Below are 24,296 nucleotides of genomic sequence, written 5' to 3' on the forward strand. Positions count from 1 at the left end.
GCCTAAGTCTTTTAATGCTGCTTGATAACCTTTGACCCCATGATTTCCTTAAGGCTTGGGAAATAGGGTTCTGACTCTTCTATTCTGTCCACTGGAGAACACCTTCTCCTGATGCTTTCTTCTGCAGTTTTTCCTCAACTGAAACAATTCCTTACTCTGAACCAAGTAGTCACCAAGGCAGTAACAATGTATTTCTATTAAAAAAGAGCTGAGACAGTTTTGGCAAAATTATATGTATTACCTATGATTTAAAAGATGTTCCTTAATTATCCTCTCCATATTTGAAAATAATTTCAAAATTACAAAGTAATTTTACATACAATACAATCCAGGGTAGAGCTGGGCTCAGGGGACGACTTCATTGTTCACAGGGTGGGCAGAACCCTCTGTCTGTCTCCAAACAGTTTTTGAGGTAGTTTGACTTTCTGCTCTGAGTCCTGTTCCCAGTCTTGAAACCCCACGAGGTTAAGCTCACCACCAGTGGTGGCTGGAATTTTCTCAGCCATGGGGATGAGCTTCTAGCTATGAGGAGAGGGCTTCCTACATGGGACCAATAAAACTTCTGATGCAGAACCAGGAGGAGACAAGGGCAGAGGGCATGTGGGTTGAACCAGAGGTGCCTGGCGTCGGGGGAGGGTGAGGAGCCTTGTCCCGCTACAGCATTTCACGGGTTCACTGTTCTCCTGTGGTAGAACAGGAGTTGTCTTAGAGTAGCAGCAGCCAATAAGTCTGATGGAAGAGCTTTCTTCTTGTAGCTTCCGGAATTTAAAGACAGGGCCCAGTAGAAGCTTTGACTGGATTCATGAGGTTCCCAGAGGCCAGGCAGCTACAAGTCCCCGAGTACTGAGATGGCTCAGCCACTGGTCCCAGCTCCTGGAAGGAAGGTCAGGCGGTCTTCAAGGACAGCCCTTGATTAGGGTAGACAGACCCGCACGAAGACAGTGGAGTTCATCAGACACACTCCATACTGCTCATTTCTGAACTCCAAGTCCCAGATGTGGCGTTCAAAAGACACAAAGCGAACGCCCTTCTTGATGTTGGAGAACACGTGGCTGGCCTGTAGACAGAAAAAGAGGTTAATTCTCAGTGTGTTTTCAAAAGCTGAGTTAGAGCTTCTGGCAGGTGGTGTTTTCCCTTGATGGCTGCAACAATGTCTCCACTTCCCCATGTCCTTCTAGAATCATGCCTCTGCTCACCCAGGGGTGGAGTCTAATTCCCACCCCCTTGAATCTGGGAGGGTTTCACTGTAACCAAGAGTGTGGTGGGAGTGATGCTGAGTGATTTTCACCAAGTGACTTCCATTGCAGGGTCAGAGGCAATGCAGCTTCTGCTAGTTTCTCCAGCAGCCTCATGGAGCCCAGAGCCACCAGGAAGCAGCTGCCTGCCCTGAAGCCGCCATGCTGGGAGGAAGCCCCAGCTAGAGCAAACAGGGAGATCCCAAGGCCAAGCTCTGAGACTAAACCCAGAGCTGCCTGGCCAGCCACCAGCTGCTGTGTACACACTCACAGCCCACCTTGCCCTTTGGCTCCAGCCAGTGTCTGAAGGGAACTACACGAGACACCAGAGCCAGAAACTCCCAGAAGAGCCCTCCTCATAGAAACCATGAAACGTGATGAAATGAGTGCTGTTGTTATTAAGTCACTAATTTGAGAGCAATTTGTTATACAGCCGTAGATCATCATAAGCCCCACTGTGCTTTCCCACACCCCTGCAGAGACTTACCCGAGAAGAGACACTGTTTCTACCACGCCGGATGGGAAAAGGCAGTGGAGAGAAATGGTCCAGGATGGCCTGGTTGGCATCTAGAAGATGGACAGTTAGCTGATATATGCAGTCAATTCCTTGTCGGTCGTTCCGCCTGTGGGAGAAGGGAAAACCTGAAGGTTAAACTTGCCTTCCCATCTCGCTGGGGGTCTACCTGCTTCATCTGAATGGCCTTCTCATGCATGCAAGTGCAAAATAGTTCTGTGGTCCCCAGGACTTCTACCATCAGTGTCATGTTGGAGCTCAGCCCCTCTGCATCCCCAATAAATCAGTCTACACTAAAGAAGCTCCCCAGCCACTCTGCATGCACATTCATTTCCGAAGTAATGAACTAGAGCCATGCTCTTCAAGGTACTTCCTCCCATATTATTTCTTATCCTGTGTTCCACTGGCGGTAAAAGATGTGACTTCCAATGTGAACAATGGTGGTGTTTTTAAGATACAATTTTCTTTCCCATCATTTAAACAGATCCAGGGAAATCTACTGGAGAAGAGCATGGCAATCCACTCTAGTATTCTTGCCTGGAGAATTCCGTGGACAGAGGAGCCTGGTGGGCTACAGTCCATGGGGTCACAACTGAAGTGACTGAGCACAGCACAGCATAGAGAAATCTACATAAATTAGTGATGGGATATCCAACAAGATTCAAAGACAGAACATCCCATGTCCTTCAGTGGTAAATGGATAAATTATGCTATATTCCCGTAATGGATATTATAAACCAGTGAAAGTAAAGTAACAGCAGCTCCATACAATTATGGATGAATTTACAAACATGTTATTGGTTAAAAGAAGACCATATACTATATACTGTACAACTCCATATATATTAAATGTCCAAATGAACAAAACTGATCTATGGCAACAGAATTCAGGATGGTACTACCCTTGGGTTGAAAGTGATGGGGAACAGAGCATGAGGCATATGGGGGTGGGGTTTGCTAGCAATGTCCTGTTCTTGATTGAAATGAATGTGTTCACTTTGTGATAATTCACTGCATTGCACAACCAAGATACGTGCTTTTTTGGTGATTGAAATTAAAAATGTAAAAATAAGAGTAATAACTGGTGTAAATACACAGTTATCTCGTTTTACAGAGACTTCCCATAGCCCCACTTCTTTAGACATAGAAGTCCATTCTACTTCTCCCAGAGAATTTTGTCCTAATGTATTCATGCATTTTTATATTCTTCTGATTTGCCATTCATACTGTTCTGTGCCAACCCCACACAGGTACATACAAGGAATATAATTAGAAATTTAAAAAATTTCAAGCCAAGATCAGCGATCAGCCAAAGGGCCGTTTTTGTCATGACACTCACCAGTCAGAGACACAGATCTCAATGTTTCCACTATCCAGGAGTTCGCGCCACAGACCCTCCTTCTCCAGGTCCAACACCTGCTTCTTGTGATACCTCCTAGGAAAGATGGGGAAAGGTCAATGAGAACCGGGCAAGTACTCAACAACCGCCCTGGCCCTTGCGGAAGAGGGACGTTCACCTGTAGGAAGACAGGAAGCTGGTTTGCATATAGGCCCTTGGCATGACCTCCAAGTTTTCCTTCTCCTCCGTCCAGTCATCTTCACGGCTCAGCACGGTCCATTTCTGGGAGCCTCCTGTTAAATGAAAACAGTTAGTGCCCAAGTTCCTTGCCAACCCACCCGCCCAGGGATAAGTCTCCCCGGGGGTTTCCCTTGGGGAAACTCCCACTCTTCTCTTGGGATCCAGTTCCACCCGGTTCACGGAGTCCAAGCGCCCCATGTGTCTGGTGCCTCCCACGTTCTCCCTGGAGTAAGACCTCTTTCCTGGGCTCACCACCTAGGCCACGAGGGCTCCGGAGGAGGTTGCGTCCTATGGGTCTGCGCTCACAGAAGCGGCCCAGGATGCAGGGCCCTGGGTTGTCAGCAGGGGGCAAGCAGGTGCGGATGACAGGCCACAGGTTGGGGTGTTTCCAGGGCAGGATGCTCCGCCACAGGTCCCAGTCATCCACCACGTCTCGCCAGCGCCGGCACACCAGGCGGCAGTGCCGGATCAGCATGCGTGGAGGCAGGTAGCTCAGCACCTCCCGGAGCATCTCGATGGGCAGTTGGTTCGGGCCTGGCGTCTCTTTGGGTTCAGGCTTCAGAGAGCAAACACCGACTGGCCAGTTTCTGGAAGCTGAGGTACACATGGTCTCCTCTCCAGGCTTGGTTGCCGCTGCGGGAGAGTCAGTGTCCAAATGTTAGGGACCTGCAGCTCCGACGGCCAGACCCCGCCAGCTGCCCTCCAAGAGTGCCATTCCCAAACCCTGCCAGCTGCCTGTCCATCCTCACCACCCCCACCAGGCCCATCCTCAAGTCCCCAAACTCTCAACCCATGCTTTGCCAGCCGACTACTGCAAACCCTCTCCTCCACAGGAAGCACAGCACAGCACAGCCGACCCCCACCCAGCACACCCCCGTGGCCTCGCAGACCTCAGAGTCATACCCTGCATCGCAGCCAGTGCTCCTGGTGGACTAACCGGTCACCTTGTCTTCTGCGCCTCCAGCGCCAAGTCTGCCCTTTTTATAGGCCACCCCATCCCTAATACGAGCACCGCCCACCACGCCCCGCCCCTTGCCCCACCTTCCCACTGACAATCCAATCTACCCCTCCGCTCCCTTCTCACTGTCAGGCCCACTCCTCCCTCGGCCTTGAACCAATTTACTAGCCAGCCCCTCTGGCCCCGCCCCTCATATTCTCCAGAACCCCTTCATCAGCTTGTACTCAGACTAGGGGAATTAATATGGAGCCAAATGTGACATGGACAATGTTGTCGGACGTTTATTAATACACATGTTCTAGAAGTTCCCCAAATTTTAAGTATTCCAAGATACAGTCATGTTTATAGCTATTGCTGCTGCTGCTGCTGCTGCTAAGTCGCTCCAGTCGTGTCCGACTCTGTGTGATCCCATACACGGCAGCCCACCAGGCTCCGCCGTCCCTGGGATTCTCCAGGCAGGAACACTGGAGTAGGTTGCCATTTCCTTCTCCAATGCATGAAAGTGAAAAGTGAAAGTGAAGTTGCTCAGTCGTGTCCGACCCTTAGCGACCCCATGGACTGCAGCCTACCAGGCTCCTCCGTCCATGGGAGTTTCCAGGCAAGAGTACTGGAGTGGGTTGCCATTGCCTTCTCCCTTCTAGCTATTATTAATATCTTAAAATTTGTATGTCACAGAAATAGCCAAATTTCTTTGACGACTGCATTGTTATCAGGTCTTTAACCACGCGTAAGGCTTTTGCCCTTGTAGACGGTTATTGTCTTACTCCAATGCTTTTACAAAAATGCTTGTCGATGACTTGCTTTTATGCTACAAAACTAAATTAGACTTGGTAGCAAAGGGACTTTCACTTTGTGTGATGGTTATTTCAGAAACGACTCTCTTATGGAAGGCTACTGAAGAAGTAGTAATGGGGTCTCCTTTAACTATGTCTTACAGTCTCTTCTATACTTTCAAAACACGGCACACAATTCTGTAAGCCAACAGACTTCTTATGAAGTATTGTTGCTTTAATACTCTGGTTTTTGTGGGTTTGTTTTGTTTTGTTTTTTTGGCCATGTGGTATAGCTTACAGGATCTTAGTTCTCTGACCAGGGATCAGACCTGGATGCCCCACAGTGAAAGCACCAAGTCCTGACCACTGGGTGGCCAGGGAATTCCCAGTACTACTCTGGCTTGATCTACTCTAGTCTTGCAACTTCCAGCATCACAACAGAAAAAAAAAATGATTGCATTTTGTTAACAGATTGGATTAACTTCTTGCTCCCAGGAATGACCTGTTAACACAAGAAACCCCTATTGATAATACTGATATAATTAGTTTATGGATGTGTCCTATGTAAAGGATGAGCAGGGACATTATTGAGCTGGATATGCAATGACACCCACAGTGGACATAATTTGAAAGCTCTTATTTACCCGAAACAAAGGTAGCACAACATGCTAAATTAATTGCCTTAATTTTTTAGCTTGTCAATTAAAGACCAGGTAACAAATATTTATACTGACAGTCATTATGTTTTTGGAGTGGTACACAACTTTGGAATGCCATGAAAACAATGAGTACTTTTAAGAAATTATTTATTTGATTGTGCCCAATCTAGGTTTTGGCAATTGGGATTTTCGATCTTCATTGCTGTATGTGGGATCTAGTTCCCTGACCAGGGATCGAACCCAGCATGTGGAGTCTTAGCCACTGGATCACCAGGGATATCCCAACAATAAAGTTTTTAACATCTTCAGGGCAACCTACCAAAAAAAAAAAAAAATAGAAAACCGATTGACAAGTTATTAATTGCTATACAACTGCCAAAGCAGCTATCAATTATTAAAACACCAGGCATTCCAAATCTGACACTATGGAAGCTGAAAGGAATCACTTGCTGATGCTGCAGGCCAACAGGCAGCTTTAAATATTTATTCTGTCCAGCTGTGAAAATGTCCACTTTTCTCCATTAACCCTGCTAACCCAATAAAAGGTTTTTTCCTATGGGTTCAAGAAATTGCTACTAATGAAGAGAAACAGATACAGCAACAAAAAGGAGGAATTTCGACCCCAGCACACAAATATGGTTTAGCTCTAATAAAACCAAACCAAACATTAGTGTCTGTTGAAACCCAATTGTTGATACTTCATCATGTATATTGGACATCTGAGAAAGTAGTTTTATGGGGAAAACAGTGTTTTGAAAATTTTCACCCAAGATGGCTCAAAGGAAACACATTACATTATTGAGATACTTTTAAAAAATTGGGAACTACTTTTACAAAGAGCTCCCAGGAGATGGGGACGATCATGGATTACAATCCGGAGATTTCGTTTATTGGAAAGGACATTAAAAAATGATTCTTTGCAGCCATTATAGAAAGAAACTTATAAGATATTATTACCAACCTATGCACTGACAAACTGAGAGACATTAATTCATGGATTCACATCTCTCATTCTCCACCTGAAGGGACTCTGATGGCTATTTCTAGCATTTAATTTAAACTAAGACAAGCATCACCAAGCTCAGAAGAGAAGAAAATGACAAGAGTAGCAGGCAGTTGACTGAAGAGTCTGGGCCACACCTGAAAGACACGTTGCACCAGTTCAAATGTGCTGTTACCAAATGTCTGTCTTGCAGTCAAAATTAAAATTTATTAAACTCTTCAGTGACACCATCACTACTGAGGGCAGTGACTGCTGCTGCTGCTGCTAAGTCGCTTCCGTCGTGTCCGACTCTGTGCGACCCCCGAGACGGCAGCCCACCAGGCTCCCCCGTCCCTGGGATTCTCCAGGCAAGAACACTTTAGTGACTATCACTACTTGCGGGCAATGACTACTGAGGGCAATTTAACCAATCACTGGATTTCGTCATCAAATTCATCGGTCAATAAGACTCATAGGAGCCCCTTGTAATTCTCATCACTGACTTTTGAGATGTTCCTACGCGCTATTAAAGTATTCCCATTGGCATATAGCCCGTGTTTGTTTATTACAGTCAATTAATTTATACGATTCTGAAGTTTCTATGATGAAAAGCTGATGCTGCAAAGACAAACGGCTCTTGATTTTTAAAACTACTTTGCAGGGACAAACTTGTGTGGTAATTCAGACAATGTTGTATTTTCACATCAGATGAGTCCTCTAACATAAACATCTAATGACTCACATACAAAGTAAAAAGTCCTTCAAAGGACACACTTTTTAGTCTAAATGAAATCTTTGGTAAATGGTTCAGTTCTGGTTGGCTTAAATATCTGCTTCTGATTTTGTTATTGTTGTTGGCTCTGTTGATTTTATTCTATATCATTTGTAGAGTAATAAAGTCTTGCACATTGCAGTGTATATTCAAAACTCCAATTAAATAAGGATGTCTAAACGACCTGAAACTATCGATTTTATCTATTGTTCTCTATAAAGGCCATGCATAAGGCACATACAGGATGAAGTTGGCATAAGTCCTATTGGAGAACCTAGAATCAATTATCAGTCCTTGTGAAATATTCTCTAGCATAACCCCCTAAAAGGAAAGGAAAAACTGGGCTCTTAAGACTGGCATCAAAGAACATGATGACTTCAGGGCAGGTGAGCAAGCACCCTGGCATTGGGGGCCAGATCACCTAATGTTTTCTATTGAAATAATAATACTCGAAAGAGGGAAATGATGAAATAAAATTTATATTTGAAACAGGAAGAGAAAAAAAATTGAGCATAAGGGACTTCCTTGGTGGTCTGCTGGGTAAGAATCTGCCTTGCAATCCAGGGGACCTGGATTTGATCCCTGGTTAGGGAACTAAGATCCCACATGCTGTGGCGCGACTAAGCCTGCATCACAACTCCAGAGCCCAGGAGCTCTGGAGCCTGCACACCACAGCTTGAGAGCTGCAAAGAAAGATTCTGTGTGACCCAGCAAGGATCCCACAAGCTGCAACCAAGATGTGACACCACCCTGGAGGCACAAGAGGCCGGGTCTGATTTCTTAGCCATTAGCTGGTTACAGATGGGCTTAGATTGCACTTCTCTGTGCATATCTTATAATTTCAGTACAAACTTAAAACATAACACAAGAAGTGAGCTTGATAACAGTTGAATCTGGGTGATGGGATATGAGGTTTTATTATGCTATGTTCTCTTCCTTTTGTGTGTACGTGTGAAAGCTCAAAGTTAAAAAAAAATTAATTCCATAAATGATCCAGCAATTCCACTTCTGGATAAATACCCAAAAGAACTGAAAGCAGAGTCTTGAGGAGATATTTTTACACCCCTGTTTATAGAAATATTCACAACAGCCATAGGTGGAAGTAACCCACGTGTCCCTTGACAGATGACTGGATAAGCAGAATGTGGTGTTTTTAAGGCTGGGAATGTTATTCAGCCTTAAAAAAGAAATTCTGATACATGCTACAACATGACCTTTGAGGACATTACTCTAGGGAAATAAGCCAGACACAAAAAGACAAAAACTGTATGAAGCCACTTAGACAAGGTCCCTAGAGTAGGGAAATTCATAGAGACCAAGTGGAATGGTGGTTGCTGGGGGTGAGGTGGAGAGAATGGAGGATTGTTGATTAATGGGTAAAAAGTTTCAGTTTTACAAGATGAAAAGTGTTCTGGAAATTGGCCCCACCACAGCGTGAATACGCCTAACATTTCATGCACACTAAGTTGCTTCAGTCGTGTCCGACTCTGTGCGACCCTGTGGGAAGCCCATACTTAATATTACTGAATGTAGAGAAGGTAAAGATGGTAGTTTCGATAATTAAGAATTATTTTGTTAAACAAATTTTAGGGACGTCCCTGGTGCTCCAATGGTTAAGAATCCACCTGCCAACGCAGGGGACATGGGTTCTATCCCTTGTCTGGGAAGATCCCACATGCCTCGGCGCAACAAAGCCCATGTTCCACAACTACCGAAGCCCGAGCACTGCAGAGCTCCTGATCTGCGACAAGAGAAGCCGCCACATCGAGAAGACCGAGCGCTGAGCAGTCTCTGCTCGCCACAAGTAGAGAAAACCTGTGCGCGGCAATGAAGTCCAGCACAACCAAGAATAAATATAGAAAATTAAAGATTTTAAAGTCCGTTTACAAAAGCCTAAGGTAGCTCAGAACAAATGTAACAAAAAAATGCAGTATTCTATAAAAAATTTATGAAACGTTATTGAAGGGCACTTAAAAAAGAGTTAAATACTGACACACAAAAGGACAAGATCTCTAGGTAATAATATGGACTAATTCAAAAGCAGGTCCTCAGAGTAAACATGAAGTTGTGGGTTGGTGAGTACAATATTTCCACGTAACTTAAAAACAGAACAATGCTGTATGATAATTGTGGGACAAACATAGGTAGAAAAAGGAGAAAGTAACCCAAAGTGTGTACCTTCCCAGGATAGTAGTTGGAAATGGGAAGTGGGACTGGAGGGATGGGACAGATACGGAGTATCTAGTTTGTCACAGCTGGAATTTGAAACCTGGCAGTCTTGGCTTCCCTGGCGGCTCAGATGGTAAAGAATCTACTTGCAATGCAGGAGACCTGGGTTTGATCCCCAGGTTGGGAAGATCCCCTGGAGGAGGGCACGGCAACCCACTCCAGTATTCTTGCCTGGAGAATCCCCATGGACAGAGGAGCCTGGTGGGCTACAGTCCATGGGCTCGCAAAGAGTTGGACATGACTGAGTGGCTAAGCACAGTCTTGGTTTCAGAAGTGATGCTAACTATTCCTCTAGGCTCTATGCCAAGTTCATGGATGGCTGGTGCAGAAGGGTCATGGACTTAGACACCTGCCTCCACTCCCACCCTAATCACTGCTGGATCAGACATTCCGCTCATAACTGTCACCATTCAGCACATGCAGAAGAATCCAGACCCTCGAATGGACCCAGGAGATCCCAGGAGGCCAGGGAGCTACAAGTCACTGATTACTGAGATGACCCGGCCAGTGGTCCCAGCTCCTGGAAGGTACGGTCAGGTAGGGTAGTCTTCAAGGTCAGCCCTGGACTGGGGCAGATGAACCTGCCTAGTGACACTGGAGTGAAATCATGGAGTCCTAACCACTGGACCACCAGGGAAGTCCCCTTTCAATCAAGGCACACACTGAAGTTGGAGAGCACATGGCTGACCTACAGAAAGGAAGAAGTAATTCTCCTTGAGCCTTCAGAAGCTGAGTTGAGGGCCTTCGGGCAGGTGATATTTTCCACAGATGGCTGCCATAATGTCTCCAGTTCTACATCCTTCTAGAATCGTGCCACTCCTTACCCAGGGGTGGGGTCTAATTCCCACCCCCTTGAATCTGGGCGGGTTGATTCATTGCAACCAAGAGTGTGGTGGGAGTGATGCTGAGTGACTTTCACCGAGTGACTTCCATGGTGGGGTCACAGAGGCAATGCACCTTCTGCTGGTTTCTCCAGCAGCCTCATGGTGGAGCCCTGAGCCACCAGGAAGCAGCTGCCTGCCCCAAAGCCGCCATAGTGTGAGGAAGCCCCAGCTAGAGCAAACAGGGAGATCCCAAGGCCAAGCTCTGAGACTAAACCAAGAGCTGCCTGGCCAGCCACCAGCTGCTGTGTACACACTCACAGCCCACCCTGCCCTTTAGCTCCAGCCAGTGTCTGAAGGGAACTACCTGAGAGACCAGAGCCAGAAACTCCCAGCAGAGCCCTCCTCATAGAAACCATGAGAGGAGATAAAATGAGAGCTGTTGATACTGAGCCACTAAATTTGGGGGCAATTTGTTATGTAACATTAGTTCATCAGAAACTCCACCATCCTTTCCCTTCACCCCTGTCAGAGACTCACCACCTAGGAGACACTGTCCACTGCCGATGGGAACAGGCATAACATAGAAATCACCCAGGATGGACTGGTTGGCACTTAGAAGTTGGACAATGAGATGATACAAATTGTCAGAGCCACGTCGGCTGGTCCACCTATGCGATAAGGGAGACCTTGAAGGCTGGACTTGCTGCTTCATCTTTTTGGATGTCTGCCCGCTTCACGTGTATCGCCTCTGCATGTACGCAAATCCAAAATGTGGTCCCCAGGCCAAGCACCATCAGGGTTCCTTGGCAGCTTGGATCTTGCCTATACCCAACAAATCCCAATGAATTGCATTAAATAAGCTCCCCAGGGACTTTCCTGGCAGTCCAGACCCCATGCTCCCAATTCAACAGGAATGGGTTTGATCCCTGAAGAGGGAACTAAGATCCCACAATGAGCCCATTAAAAAAAAAAGCAGCCAGCTGGTCTTCACGCGCATTCATTTCAGGTAATGAATTGGAGTCACGGGCTTCAAGGTACCTCCACCCACTGTTGTTGTTTAGTTGCTAAGTCATGTCTTGACTCTTTTTTTGTGACCCCATGGACTGTAGCCTGCCAGGCTCCTCTATCCATGGGATTTCTCAGGCAAGAATACTGGTGTGGGTTGCCATTCCCCTTTCCAGGGGATCTTCCTGACCCAGGGATCAAACCTGAGTCTCTGGCATTGGCAGGCGAATTCTCTACCACTGAGCCACTTGGGAAGCACCTCCTCCCATAGGCAGGTCCCAACGTATGGTCTTTGCTCTCTGCTTCTGGGATGTAATCTCTGGACCCTTAGGATTTTATGTCTGACAGGAGTAACCTTGTTTGCCTGGGGACAGCCTGCCACTGTGATTGTCGAGTGCTGGCCATGTCCACATGGATAGTCTATAATGGGGGCTGGTCACTCCAGGAAGACCAGCAATGTGACTTAGATGCTTCAGGCAATATTAGCTGACCTGGAGGCTGAGATTAAACACATGATAAAGCCCCTATAAACTCAGGTGAGCTTCCTGGTTGGCATTACTCCCTGTATACTGTCACCCATGAAGGCCAGGGCAATTGTACATCCTGACTCCACGGGGAGGAGAGGGCAATGGAAGTCTGGTGTTGGATACTTCTCCTGGATGCTTCCCTGTGATCATCCCCTTGGCTAATTTTATCTGTACTTTTTTCTCTTTAATAAACTAATGGTATAGAGTTTTCATTCAAGTCTATGTCTTTCTAGTCAATTACTGAGGCTGAGGGTGGCTTTGAGAATCCCCCTACCTGGCAGTTGAAAGGTGCTCTTGACATTGTGACCTCTAACCTTGCAGTAGGCTCTAAACTTCAAAGATCTTGACACCTGGCTCTCTCATCCTAGACACTCCTGTTTACTTGGTATGGAGTGTGACCCAGGCATTGGGAGTTTTCAGGGTTTCTGGGTGATGTATGGCAAAACTGAGGCTGCTGCTGCTAAGTCACTTCAGTCGTGTCCGACTCTGTGCGACCCCATAGACAGCAGCCCACCAGGCTCCCCCATCCCTGGAATTCTCCAGGCAAGAACACTGGAGTGGGTTACCATTTCCTTCTCCAATGGATGAAAGTGAAAAGTCAAAGTGAAGTCGCTCAGTTGTGTCCAACTCTTTGTGACCCCATGAACTGCAGCCTACCAGGCTCCGTCCATGGGATTTTCCAGGCAAGAGTACTGGAATGGGTTGCCATTGTCTTCTCTGAAGGAGTTACTGATTATTACAATCAACTGGTACACTATTGCTCAAAGCCATACAAATATGCTACAATAGTTTGATAAAGAATTAAAAACAGAAGTTGACTGTAAATACATCTTCTAATGAGATGGATTTGCAGAGGGGGCAGTTTATATGGTGCCTTGATTGAAAGTAAGTTTGGTGGACTTCCCTGGTGGTCTTGTGGTTAAGACTCCATGATTCCACTGCAGGGGGCATAGATTCCATCCCTGGTGGGGGAACTAAGATATTTATATTTTGGTGCAGCACAGCCAAAAAATTTAAAAAGGAAAAAAATGAAATAAGCACAGGACTTCCCTGGTAGTCCAGTGGCTAAGACTCTGCACTCCCAGTGTAGGGGGCTGGGGTTTGATCCCTGATCAGGGCACTAGATCCCACGTGCCATACCTGAGGGTTCACATGCTGCAAAGTCAAAGATCCCGCATGCTGGAAACTAAGACCCAGTGCAGTCAAAAAAACAAAAGCCCTTCAGTTTCCGAAATCCCCAACCTTCATCATCAGGCTGTGCACAGAATGGACCATTAAAAAAAAAAAAGGAAATTTGGTAAGGCCAAAATTTCAGCTGATCACTCTGCTTATCTCTCAAGTAGTCTTTACATCTGGGGACCATATAACACAATAAGGGGCTTTCTTTTTCTGTAAAACTGGAGGATTATGAGATAGCAATTGGGAAGAATAACTATATGATGCTCCCACCATAGATGTGATCTGTAGCTGAGTTATTTAAAACAGAGAACAAAGACGCGGAGGTTTGGAATTTGCCTCCCTTGAAATTGTCTGAGGCAGGTATCCCATGGAAGGTGCTCACGGACCATCATGGTTTCAAAACCATCATACAGAGCACAAGCTCTGGAGTCAGCAAGCATGAGCCTAATGCCAGGTTCTCCTTTGCCACTAGGGGAAGTCATCTCCCCTTTCTGAACTACTCAGTTTGAGAGTTCAAAACACACACTAACCCACAGGATCAAGGATCATGAAAGGCGATGAAACAGGTCACACTTCAAAGCACTGGCTCTGTGGCTGATGTGGAACCCTGTCTTGCACCTGTGACTTGCCCAAGGCCACAAAACCAGGAAGCCACGGTTTGAGCGTGGGAGGTCTGGCTCCAGAATCTGATCTCTTAGCCAACTCTATCTTGCCTCCTCCTGAACCAAGTCCTCTGTATAGGATCTAATCGGGCATCTTCCCATCCAGGTCCGTTTTGGGGGTTGGGCGAGGGTTCAGGGAGTGGACACCGCTAAGTACTAAAAGCCCTGGTGGTGGTGAAGTCATTTCCCTTCCTGCTTAATCTAAGAGGTTGTTGGGAGGCCTATATGCTTTGTCACCCATGCCAAGGTCAACTTTGTTTTTAAAGCTGTTTTTGTCACACTCACCAGTCAGAGACATAAATCTCAATCTTTCCACCATCCAGGAGTTCTGGCCACAGACCCTCCCCTCCTCCAGGTCCAACACTTGTTTCTTTTTATGACACCACCTAAGAAAGCAGAACATAAATCAATGAGAACCCATAACAAGAACTCAACACTGTCCTGGCCCTTGGGGAATAGGGATATTCATTGGTAGGCACCCTGGAAGCTCATCTGAGAAGGGCCCTAGGCATGACCCTCTATTGCCAAGGGGTCCCAACTTTGCTGAACCATGGATTTCTGGAGGTCTTGTGTAAAATGAAAAAGGTGTGTGATGGGGGCGGGGAAAGGGATAGTTAGGGAGTTTGGGGTAGGCATGTATACACTGCTATATTTAAAATGGATAACCAACAAGGACTGATTGTATGGAACTCTGCTCAATAGGTGGCAGCCTGGATGGGAGGAGGTTTGGAGGGGTGGGGGATGAATACACGGATATGTATGACAGTCCCTTCGCTGTTCCCCTGAAACTATCACAACATTGTTAATCTGCTATACCTACAAAATAAAAAAGTTAAAAAAAAGAGAGATTTGTGACCAAGTTCCCGACCAGCCCTCCAGCCCACGGAGAAGTTCCATAGGTTTCCCATGAGGCTACACCTCTCAAGACCCTCCCATCCGCATCCTTGAGTACCCCTTTCCTGGGCTCCCCACCTAGGCCACGAGAGTTCTGAGAGTTCCGGAGGAGCTTGCGTCCTATGGGTCTGAGCTCGCAGAAGCGGCCCAGGGTGCAGGGCCCGGGGTCGTCAGCAGGGGGCAGGCAGGTGCGGATGACGGGCCACAGGTCGGGGTGTTTCCAGGGCAGGATGCTCCGCCACAGGTCCCAGCCGTCCACCAAGTCTCGCCAGCGCCGGCACACCGGGCGGCAGTGCCGGAGCAGCGTGCCTGGGGGCAGGTAGCTCAGCACCTCCTGGAGCAGCTCGTTTGGCAGTTGGTCCACGTTCACTGCCTCCCGGGTTTGGGATCTGGAGGCGGGACCCAGGCGGGCAGGCCCCACCGGAGGCCGAGCTATCCATTCTCGTTTTACCAGGCTGGGCTACCACTGCGAGAAAACCAGGGTCATACTTCAGGGTTTCGGGGGCCTGAAACCTCCGCCAGCCCCACCCCTGCCAGCCATACCCCGAGACTTTCAGCCCCTAAATCCCGCCAGCTGTCTCTCCATCCTCACCACCCCCAGTCCCGTCCTCAAAACCCCAGACTCTGCATCCACCCTCGCCAGCAAACTCCTGCTGTCCCTCCTCCGCGTGCAGCACAGCCCCCGCAGCCAACCCCTTGGGACTCTGCAGCCCCCCGAGTCCTACCCTGCGTCTCAGGCATTGCTCTGCAAGCTTTCACCTAGCTAGCTTCAGGCGCCCGCTTTTTATTCCCCGGCCCCTCCCTTCTTAATACCCAGCACCACCCGGCGACACCCCCACTCTCTTCCCTACGTCACATTCTCTGCCCACCCTTCCCTTCTCGCTGGTCTTCTCCTCCTCCCTCTGCCTCAACTTACTAGTCCTTCCCTCCCATCTCCACCTCCAGTGATCTCCAGAAACCCTCTCTATTTGGGGCTGTATTGAGACCTTGGAGGTAGCTGCTCAATTGAGCCGAAACTTCAGAAGAGGGAGAGGTTGGTGGAAGTATTCAGTCTTGTCACCTGCCATCCTCACCAGTGACCTCTGGGAGTGTCTCTACCCAGGCTCTGAGTTCAGTTGGTGCTAAACACTTGCTGTTGTTCAGTCAGCCATTTGGGTGGGAGGCCTCATATCCTTTAGCTCCTGTAACAATTCTCATCACCTTGGAGGATCCAACCTCACTATTCCAGAGATCATTGCACAGGAGAAATCAGGCTGCAACAGGAGCCAAATGCTCTTTTTTAATTTTTAATATTTAATATTTATTTATGTATTAGGTTGTGCTGGGTCTTAGTTGCAGCACTCCAAGTCTTCAGTCTTTGCTGGGGAATCTTTAGTTGTGGCTTGTGGGATTTAGTTCCCTGACCAAGGATCAAACCCGGGCCCCCTGCATCCGGAATGTGGAATCTTAGCCACTGGACCACCAGGGAAGTCTCCCAAGTGCACTTCTATTTGACTCCCTAAAAGAGTGCTGTAACCTCTAATAAACCCAGCCAACCTTCATGGAGCGTTTTACTACCAGTCAGAGGAGCATCACTGACTCAGTGGACATGAGTTTGAGCAAATTCCAGGAGACAGTGAAGGACAGGGAAGCCCATCGTGCTGCAGTTCATGGGGTTGCAGAGTTGGACACGACTTAGCTACTGAACAACGACAGGAGCAACCCACTAAGATTGGGGCTATGTCTCCACTTCACAGGTTGGAAACTGAGGCCAAGTGACCTGACCAAGGTCACACAGCTAGTAGGTGACAGAGATGGGATTTGAACCTAGCCTGGTGGGCTCTAGAATTCTTGCTTTTAACCTCTGTACCAACTCTATCCAAGAAAAATGAAATGCAAGCTACACATTTAATTTTAAATATCAGCAAGTAAAACCATCATGGATTTTTGCCCACGTGGAACTTAGGAGAGCGATATGGTGAGCAGGAGACTGAATAAGCAAATTAGATACTTTAGGGAAATCTCCTGTCAGCTCTCCAACATCTTCTTCACAATTGTAGAAAAACTGTTTGATTATGGAGTAATCGTTAAATCAGACTGTGATTCACATGGGCCATGATGAGCAGTAGACGTGACATGTGAATGACATCTGTGTTGGAAGGTGATCCATGCTGTGGGAAATAGAGAAGGGAAAGGGAAAGGGAGCCATAGCAGTTTGTGCAGGGAGACCTTGAATTTTAAGAGGTGGACTGACTATAATACACAGCACATTTCTTTTCAATGTGTATATTTTCAATGCAGTTTTTCCCAAAGTGCAAGAGTGGAAGGAACACCACTAACAGTTAGCTCTAACAGTTAACTCCTAACTAATCCGGTTTCATCTCTACTCCCACACACTTGCTCCCTCAGGCAATTTGAAGCAAATCTTAGAAATCACACCTTTCTGTCCAAAGCAATACATTATTTTTTGATGTAATGTTTAAACTGTGGGACTCTTTAATAATGAGATTATGAAAATCAATTAGAATCCAAACATGAGTTTGGGCTTCCCAGATGGCACTAGTGGTAAAGAATCCGCCTACCAATGGAGGAGACATAAGAGTTGTGGGTTCGATCCCTGGGTCGGGAAGATCCCCTGGAGGAGGGCACAGCAACCCACTCCAGTGTTCTTGCCTGGAGAATCCCATGGACAGAGGAGCCTGGTTGGGCTACTGTCCAGAGGGTCGCAAAGCGTTGGACACGACTGAAGCAACTTAGCACCCATGCACACATGAGTTCAAAAAGTGGTTTAAAAAACAGTCTAAAAGTTTCAAGTAGCATAAAAGGGCAGAAACTGACAAGTCTGTTTCCATTCATCAGTTTTTCCTCAGACACCATCTCTGTTAATTCCTGGAATTACTCTCCATGATGTACTCCAGTTAAACAGAAAAAAATCATTGGATTCCAGGAGCCTGCTGCCTGGAAGGTAATGATTAGAGCATAATAGCTCCCAGGAGAGGAGGGTGTACAAAGCACCCCAGGGGCCTTTGGGGAAATTATGGGTGCATTTTGGTGTCACAATACAGGACAGCACCCCTTAAGGGAGAACTGTCCTGGATTCTTCCTCCTTTTCGTCAATGTTCTGGGTGTTTTCTTGCAGGAGGAAAGCCTGTTAAGCTGAGCCTAGAACCTAATTCCAGTTTGTCTGTAAATGTAGAGTGTGTAAATAGACCCTGAAGGGTCCAGGAGTTCAACTGCTGGGTCAATTGGAAGAATATTCTTGGCATTGTGGGCACTTTACTAGTTATTATGCTCCAATTCAGAAAAGGGCAAAATCTCTTCATCTAGGCAGTGCCAGCTGTGGGTGTTATGAAACCTTGCCTGCCCTGCGTGCTCAGCTGCTTCAGTCATGTCCAACTCTTTGGGACCCTGTGGACTGTAGCTCTCCAGGCTCCTCTGTCTATGGGATTCTTACCAGATTCTCCAGGCAAGAACACTGGAGTAGGTTGCCATTTCTTCCTCCAGGGGATCTTCCTCACTCAGGGATTGAACCCATGTCTTCTACATCTCCTGCATTGGCAGGCAGGTTCTTTACCACTAGTGCCACTTGGCAAGTGCAGGTTATGGAGCCCACTCCAGTATTTTGGCCTGGAGAATCTCCATGGACAGAGGAGCCTGGTGGGCTACAGTCCACAGGGTCACAAAGAGTTGGACACGACTGAGCGACTGAGCACACCCACACAAGAAGTCTGTATACCCTGGGGATTTTTCACATATCCTGCAGAGGTTTTAAAATCTGACTCTGAATGAGGTCTGCACTTGTAACAAATTCCCAAGGGGTGCTGATGGCTGTCCTCCATGGACCGCACTTTGAGTAGCTAAAACTTACCGGAATCAAGTTCAGGTATCATTTGCATATTGAAATATGTATTCTTTTACTCATGAATTTCTCTCCTTTTATTTCAGCTTTCCACTATACATAAATACTTTGGGACATTTTATTAACATTTAAAGAATTCTCAGTGGAGGTAGGTTTCATTATCTAGGTATTTCATTTCTTTTTTAAAAAAAATTAATCATTTTTATTGCTCTGGGTCTTCATTGCTGTACTCTGGCTTTCTCCAGTTGTGGCAAGCTGGGGCTACTCTTCACTGCGGTGCTTGGGCTTCTCATTGCCGTGGCTTCTCTTGTTGAGGAGCATGGGCTCCAGGCACACAGGCTTCGGTAATTGCAGCACGTGGTCCATGGGCTTAGTTACTCAGCAGCATGTGGAATCTTCTCAGGCCAGGGATCGAACCCATGACCCCTGCACTGGCAGATTCTTATCCACTGTGCCACCAGGGAAGTCCCTAAGTATTTCATCTCAAGGTGATAAAGGCTGCATGAGAAGCTATTTGCTATAAATGCAGGGAGGTTGTGGTGGGCTCTGACCCAGTGAAGCCACAAGGATGGGCAGGGAAGTGTTGAGTAGGGACCGAGGTGCATCTCTGGAGGTGTGCTTGGGAAGTGGGAGGTAGGGACCTGCCAGTCTGGTTTGCAGAAGTAGAAAATTCCTGAACCTTGGAGCACCAGCAGGCTTGCTACGTGAATATAATGAAGGCATTAAAACCTCCGTCAACTTGGCTTCCCTGGCCCTGGTTCTCCTATCTTGTTAACAGGAATAGAGTGGTGAGCTAGGAGGTATTTTGATTCCAGGGAAGGAACTGAACTGGGAATGGGCCCTTTGTGTGGATGGAGGGTCCCAGGGATCCTAGGAGGAAGGGGGTAAGTAGTTAACAAAATCTCCTCTCTCTGGAGAGTGGGAGGGATTAGAAAAGAGCCCCACTCCCTAGATGTTGAGTGGGGCAGCCCTGGGTGTTGGGTTCAAGCCCTTTGCCCAAGGTGGTTCAGCCCTGACGTGCCCATGTCTCCTGGAGTAGTGGTCTGGGGGATGTGGGTTTGGAGCTGGGATTTCTGACAAAGGCTTCTCAGCTCCCCATCCAACCCAGAATTGCAGGGCGGGGGGGATGTTAAGAGCAGAAAAGGGCCACAAAATCCATATAACTTATTCTGCCTCAAGAAGTAATTCCTTCCACTGAAGCCATGCTTGGAAATGAAGTAATCAAAGCCTTAAGAAAAGTTCAGGCCAGAGGCAATTTTATAGGCTTTACAATAAAATAAGAGGCTTTAAACATCAAAGCACCGGGAATTCTCTGGCGGTCAGGGGTTAGGATTCTGAGCTCTCAGTGCAGGGGACCCGGATCCCTGGTTAGGGAACTAAGATCCCACAAGCCTCACTGTGCAGCCAAAGGAAAAAAAAAAAAGATCAAAGCACCAACCTATCTGGAGAGGGACACTCGCACCTTGGGGGTTTTGAAAAGAAAGAGCTGGGTGGGGCAGGGAGTGGGACAGGAGGGTCTGGAGGGAGAGTCTGTTATGGAAGGTCTGCAGAGGGGGTGGGGGATGGGGAGGAGGGCTCCGGCCTGAGGGGGAGATGGGCCTGGTGGGTGTGGAGGGGTTCCCTCCTTCCAGAAGAAGCCACTACTTGCTTCTCATCAAACTGTCTAGCTGGAATATCCAAAATCACAGACTATGTGAACATTCCCAATAAGGGTTCAGCCAAAGTTGCCTGCATCTCTGGTGTATCCTGCCCAGGCAGGATACATATTACTCCATGCTGGCAACTGCTCATTTAGAAAATATCAGTAATGGGTGATCTCATGTATTTTAAAAGACAGTAATAATTCCTTGTGTGGGGGACTTCCCTGGTGGTGCAGTGCAATACAGGGGATGTGGGTTCGATCCCTGGTCCGGGAACTAAGACACCACATGTCTGGGAACAACTAAGCCCATGTGCCACCGCTACTGAGCCCAAGGGCTCTCAAGCCTGCAGGACACGACTAGAGAGTCTGTGTGCAGACAAAATTAAATACATAAATAAATCTTAAAAAAAAAAATGTATCATGAAGAAACAGTTTAAAAAACAAACAAAAAAAACAAACCTATGTCTAGAAGTGAAATAGACTCTGTAATTTGAAGACTCCCTACAGGGGCTTCCGTGGAGGTCCAGTGGTTAAGATTCTGCCTGTCAATGGAGGAGACTCGGGTTCAATCCCTGGTCTGGGAAGATCCCACAGGCCATAGAGTAACCAAGCCTGTGCACCACAACTACAGAGTCCACAGCATAAATAAATAAATCTTAAAAAAATAAAAACTCTCTACAAACAAAAATCCAGGACCAGATGGCTTCACTGGGAAATTCTAGCAAACATTCAAAGTAGAACTTAACACTGATCCCTCTCAAACTCTTCCAAGAGATTGAAGTGGAGGGACCACTCCCAAAATCAATCTCACAACTGTCATTTGTTTGACCTACACAATAATAATAGTAATAACAATAATGAAGTGATCAGAGGGAAAGACCATTTAACCTCTTACTGGATCTTAAGCTGTGGGTACTATGGCTCCTCCCATTTACAAAAGAGTAAACCAAGGCTGGAGCCTCAGTAAACGGGGGAGCCTGGTGGGCTGCTGTCTATGGGGTCACACAGAGTCGGACACGACTGAAGTGACTTAGTAGTAGTAGTAAACTGAGGCTCAGGCTTCCTTAGTGGCTCAGTGGTAAAGAATCCACCTGCCAATGCAGGAGATGTAGGTTCGATCCCTGGGTCAGGAAGAGCTCCTGAAAGAAGAAATGGCATCCCAAGCCAGTATCCTTCCCTGGGAAATCCCATGGACAGAGGAGCCTGGTGGGCTACAGTCCCAGGGTCGCAAAGACTTGGACACGACTGAAGCCACTTAGCACGCATGCATGTTCGAGGAGAGGTACATCCAGGTTCAAACATTGCAGTGCTTTTCAGCAAAGGGTCCCAGGTCCCAGGTCTGTCTCAGACTCACCCCTGAAATATACTACAGGAGTGCAGAAAGGATGCACAGCCGGATCCTCAGGGGAAAACACTAAAGCAGAGACTGGGAGAATCCATGTGCCTCTTCTCTCTGTCCTCCCCCTTCCCTCTTGGGGGTCATGCAGAGTGAAATTTTCCCACAGCAACAAAAAGGCAGTCACACATGAGCGATGTCCTGGGAAGCTCATGAGAGACCCAGCACCTTGGAGTGTCACTGGGACCTGGACATGGAGGACCCTCTTTCTGGCACGTAACAGAATTATGGATTCCCCAAATGAAAGCGGGGGTCAAGCAGAAACCATCTTGGTTGCACAGTCTAAGTATAATGAGCCTTCTTATCAGTTAAGAAACAGTGGGGACACTTCCAAAATTCAAGTTTCCAGCTGCCAGCCAGGGCTCACCTTGCAAACAGGTATTTCCAAGAAGAGAGAAAAGCTATGTTAAGCCTTTCTGTTATTTATTCAACACGAGCTTCATTATCCCAATGGTTGTATTGTAGTGATGTAGAAGAATGTCCGGATTTGCAGAAAATACACACAAAAAGATTTTGTAGTGAGGTTGGTGGTGCATCAAGTTGGAAATTTACTAAATGTTTCACAGGGAAAAAATGTTTATGTGCCATAATTACAATATCTCTTTAAGTTTGAGATTCTGTCAAAATAAAAATATATATTAAATATATATATAAGAGGAGAGAACTGATAGTGCTGTGGATTGAAGACTGGCCATAAGTCAATATATGTTTCTGGCTAATAGATATGTGGAAGTTATAATACTCTTCTCTCTACATCTGCTTATAATTTAGAATTCTCTATGCTGTTGCTGCTGCTAAGTCGCTTCAGTTGTGTCCGATTCTGTGCGACCCCACAGACGGCAGCCCACCAGGCTCCCCTGTCCCTGGGATTCTCCAGGCAAGAACACTGGAGTGGGCTGCCATTTCTGTCTCCGATGCATGAAAGTGAAAAGTGAAAGTGAAGTTGCTCAGTCGTGTCCGACTCTAGCGACCCCATGGACTGCAGCCTACCAGGCTCCTCCGTCCATGGGATTTTCCAGGCAAGAGCACTGGAGTGGGGTGCTATTGCCTTCTCCGAGAATTCTCTATAACAAAGCAAAAAATCTAGTCAGCAAAGATGTCTTCTAGGACTTCCCTGATGGTACAGTGGATAAGAATCCGCCTATCAACGCATGGGTTCGATCCCTGGTCTGGGAAGATTTCACATGACACGGAGAAACTAAGCCCCTGTGCCCCAACTACTGAAGCCTGCTCACCTAGAGCCTGTGGTCCTCAACAAGAGAAGCCACCTCAGGGAGAAGTCCACACACCGCAACGAAGGGTAGACTCAGATCGTTCCAATTAGAGAAAGCCTGAATGCAACAAGGAAGACCCAGTGCAACCAAAAATAAACTAATCTTAAAAAAAATTAACTCACTTAGAAAAAAAAAAAAAGATGTCTTCTAAATGTGGTTATATCTGGGGAATGCCCTTGCAGTCCAGTGGTTAAGATTCTGCACTTTCACTTCTGAGGGCATAGGTTCAATATCTGGTCAAGGAACTAAGATCCAGGCAAATGGTGCAGCTCAGGCAAATTTAAAAAACAATAAATAAGTAAATAAGCATAGGTATTTCTGTAAAGGAAGAGAAATTGCATTTGGGGGATGCTTTACATGGAAGGTACAGTCCATGGGGTCGCAAAGAGTCAGACACGACTGAGCGATTTCACTCACTCGCTCACTTACATTTGTCTATAACATTATATTTCTAGACACACAGGTAGAAAGTAAGAAATTCAGATAGGCAAAATCAGTAAGTACAAAACTCACCTCTATTCACTGTTCACCACTGCAGTAAACCCTGTAACACTTTAGTTCATATTCTTATTCTATATACACATATCCAGAAGATAGTCTAGAATACAAACACAAGGCTATGTAAATATATATTAATTTATTTTAGCACATATGGATATGCCCATATATGCACATGGAGAAGGCAATGGCACCCCACTCCAGTACTCTTGCCTGGAAAATCCCATGGACGGAGGAGCCTGGTAGGCTGCAGTCCATGGGGTTGCTAAGGGTCGGACATGACTGAGCAGCTTCACTTTCACTTTTCACTTTCATGCATCGGAGACAGAAATGGCAGCCCACTCCAGTGTTCTTGCCTGGAGAATTCCAGGGACGGGGGAGCCTGATGGGCTGCCGTCTATGGGGTCGCACAGAGTCGGACACGACGGAAGCGACTTAGCAGCCGCAGCAGCATATATGCGCATATGTTCTACATAACATATAAGAGTATACATGCTATGCTACACTATGTCGCTTCAGTCGTGTCCAAATTTAATACTGGCATAGGTTGCCATGCCCTCCTTTAGGGGCTCTTCCCAACCCAGGGATGGAACCTGGGTCTCCTGCATTGGTAGGTGGATTCTTTACCACTAGTACCACCTGGGACTCTTTAAGGAGTATATATATATATATAAAATCTGTGCTTGCTTTTTCCCCAGGCAATGGTCTCCATCTTTCCCTTCCTATAAATTCCTATCTCATTCCTCCTATCTAAATTCCTTCAGTTGACCCAAAAATATCTTTCAGAGCTTAATTGTCCAAACCAGTATCTACTCCAGAACCACACACTACATGTGGTCACTACTCTTAGGTCCCC

General features: G+C 46.8%; 3 protein-coding genes across 3 annotated transcripts; all 3 read right to left on the bottom strand.

The window, feature by feature from the left end:
* Positions 1–248: 248 nt before the first annotated feature.
* Positions 249–1,999, bottom strand: LOC789309 (F-box only protein 27). The gene is made up of 3 exons (XM_059877319.1): positions 1,923–1,999; positions 1,723–1,858; positions 249–1,057 (listed from the first exon to the last, which is right to left on the bottom strand). The coding sequence occupies exons 1-3, from the start codon at positions 1,997–1,999 to the stop codon at positions 914–916; spliced, it is 357 nt and encodes a 118-aa protein (XP_059733302.1). The 3' UTR covers positions 249–913.
* Positions 2,000–3,398: 1,399 nt separating this feature from the next.
* On the bottom strand, positions 3,399–4,101 carry LOC132342748 (F-box only protein 27-like). The gene has a single exon (XM_059877320.1). It carries the CDS (start codon positions 3,933–3,935, stop codon positions 3,399–3,401), a length of 537 nt encoding a protein of 178 aa, XP_059733303.1. The 5' UTR covers positions 3,936–4,101.
* Positions 4,102–10,641: 6,540 nt separating this feature from the next.
* On the bottom strand, positions 10,642–16,334 carry LOC112442404 (F-box only protein 27-like). Its single transcript, XM_024979457.1, has 3 exons — positions 16,329–16,334; positions 14,871–15,252; positions 10,642–10,754 (listed from the first exon to the last, which is right to left on the bottom strand). Exons 1-3 carry the CDS (start codon positions 16,332–16,334, stop codon positions 10,642–10,644), a joined length of 501 nt encoding a protein of 166 aa, XP_024835225.1.
* Between the last annotated feature and the right edge of the window lie 7,962 nt (positions 16,335–24,296).

The sequence above is a fragment of the Bos taurus genome, chromosome 18 (assembly GCF_002263795.3).
Source record: "Bos taurus isolate L1 Dominette 01449 registration number 42190680 breed Hereford chromosome 18, ARS-UCD2.0, whole genome shotgun sequence".
NCBI classification, from domain to species: Eukaryota; Metazoa; Chordata; class Mammalia; order Artiodactyla; family Bovidae; genus Bos; species Bos taurus.

Bases quoted from the DNA above. Each gene is read 5' to 3' on its own strand.
- LOC789309 (XM_059877319.1), bottom strand. From the start codon at position 1,999: ATGACACTGATGGTAGAAGTCCTGGGGACCACAGAACTATTTTGCACT. The intron at 1,859-1,922 runs GCAGGTAGACCC...CTTCTCCCACAG, and splicing joins GAGAAGGCCATTCAGATGAA to GCGGAACGACCGACAAGGAA. The intron at 1,058-1,722 runs GTAAGTCTCTGC...TTCTGTCTACAG, and splicing joins GAAACAGTGTCTCTTCTCGG to GCCAGCCACGTGTTCTCCAA.
- LOC132342748 (XM_059877320.1), bottom strand. From the start codon at position 3,935: ATGTGTACCTCAGCTTCCAGAAACTGGCCAGTCGGTGTTTGCTCTCTG.
- LOC112442404 (XM_024979457.1), bottom strand. The intron at 10,755-14,870 runs GTGGGGAGCCCA...TGTTTGCTCTAG, and splicing joins TCAGAACTCTCGTGGCCTAG to CTGGGGCTTCCTCACACTAT.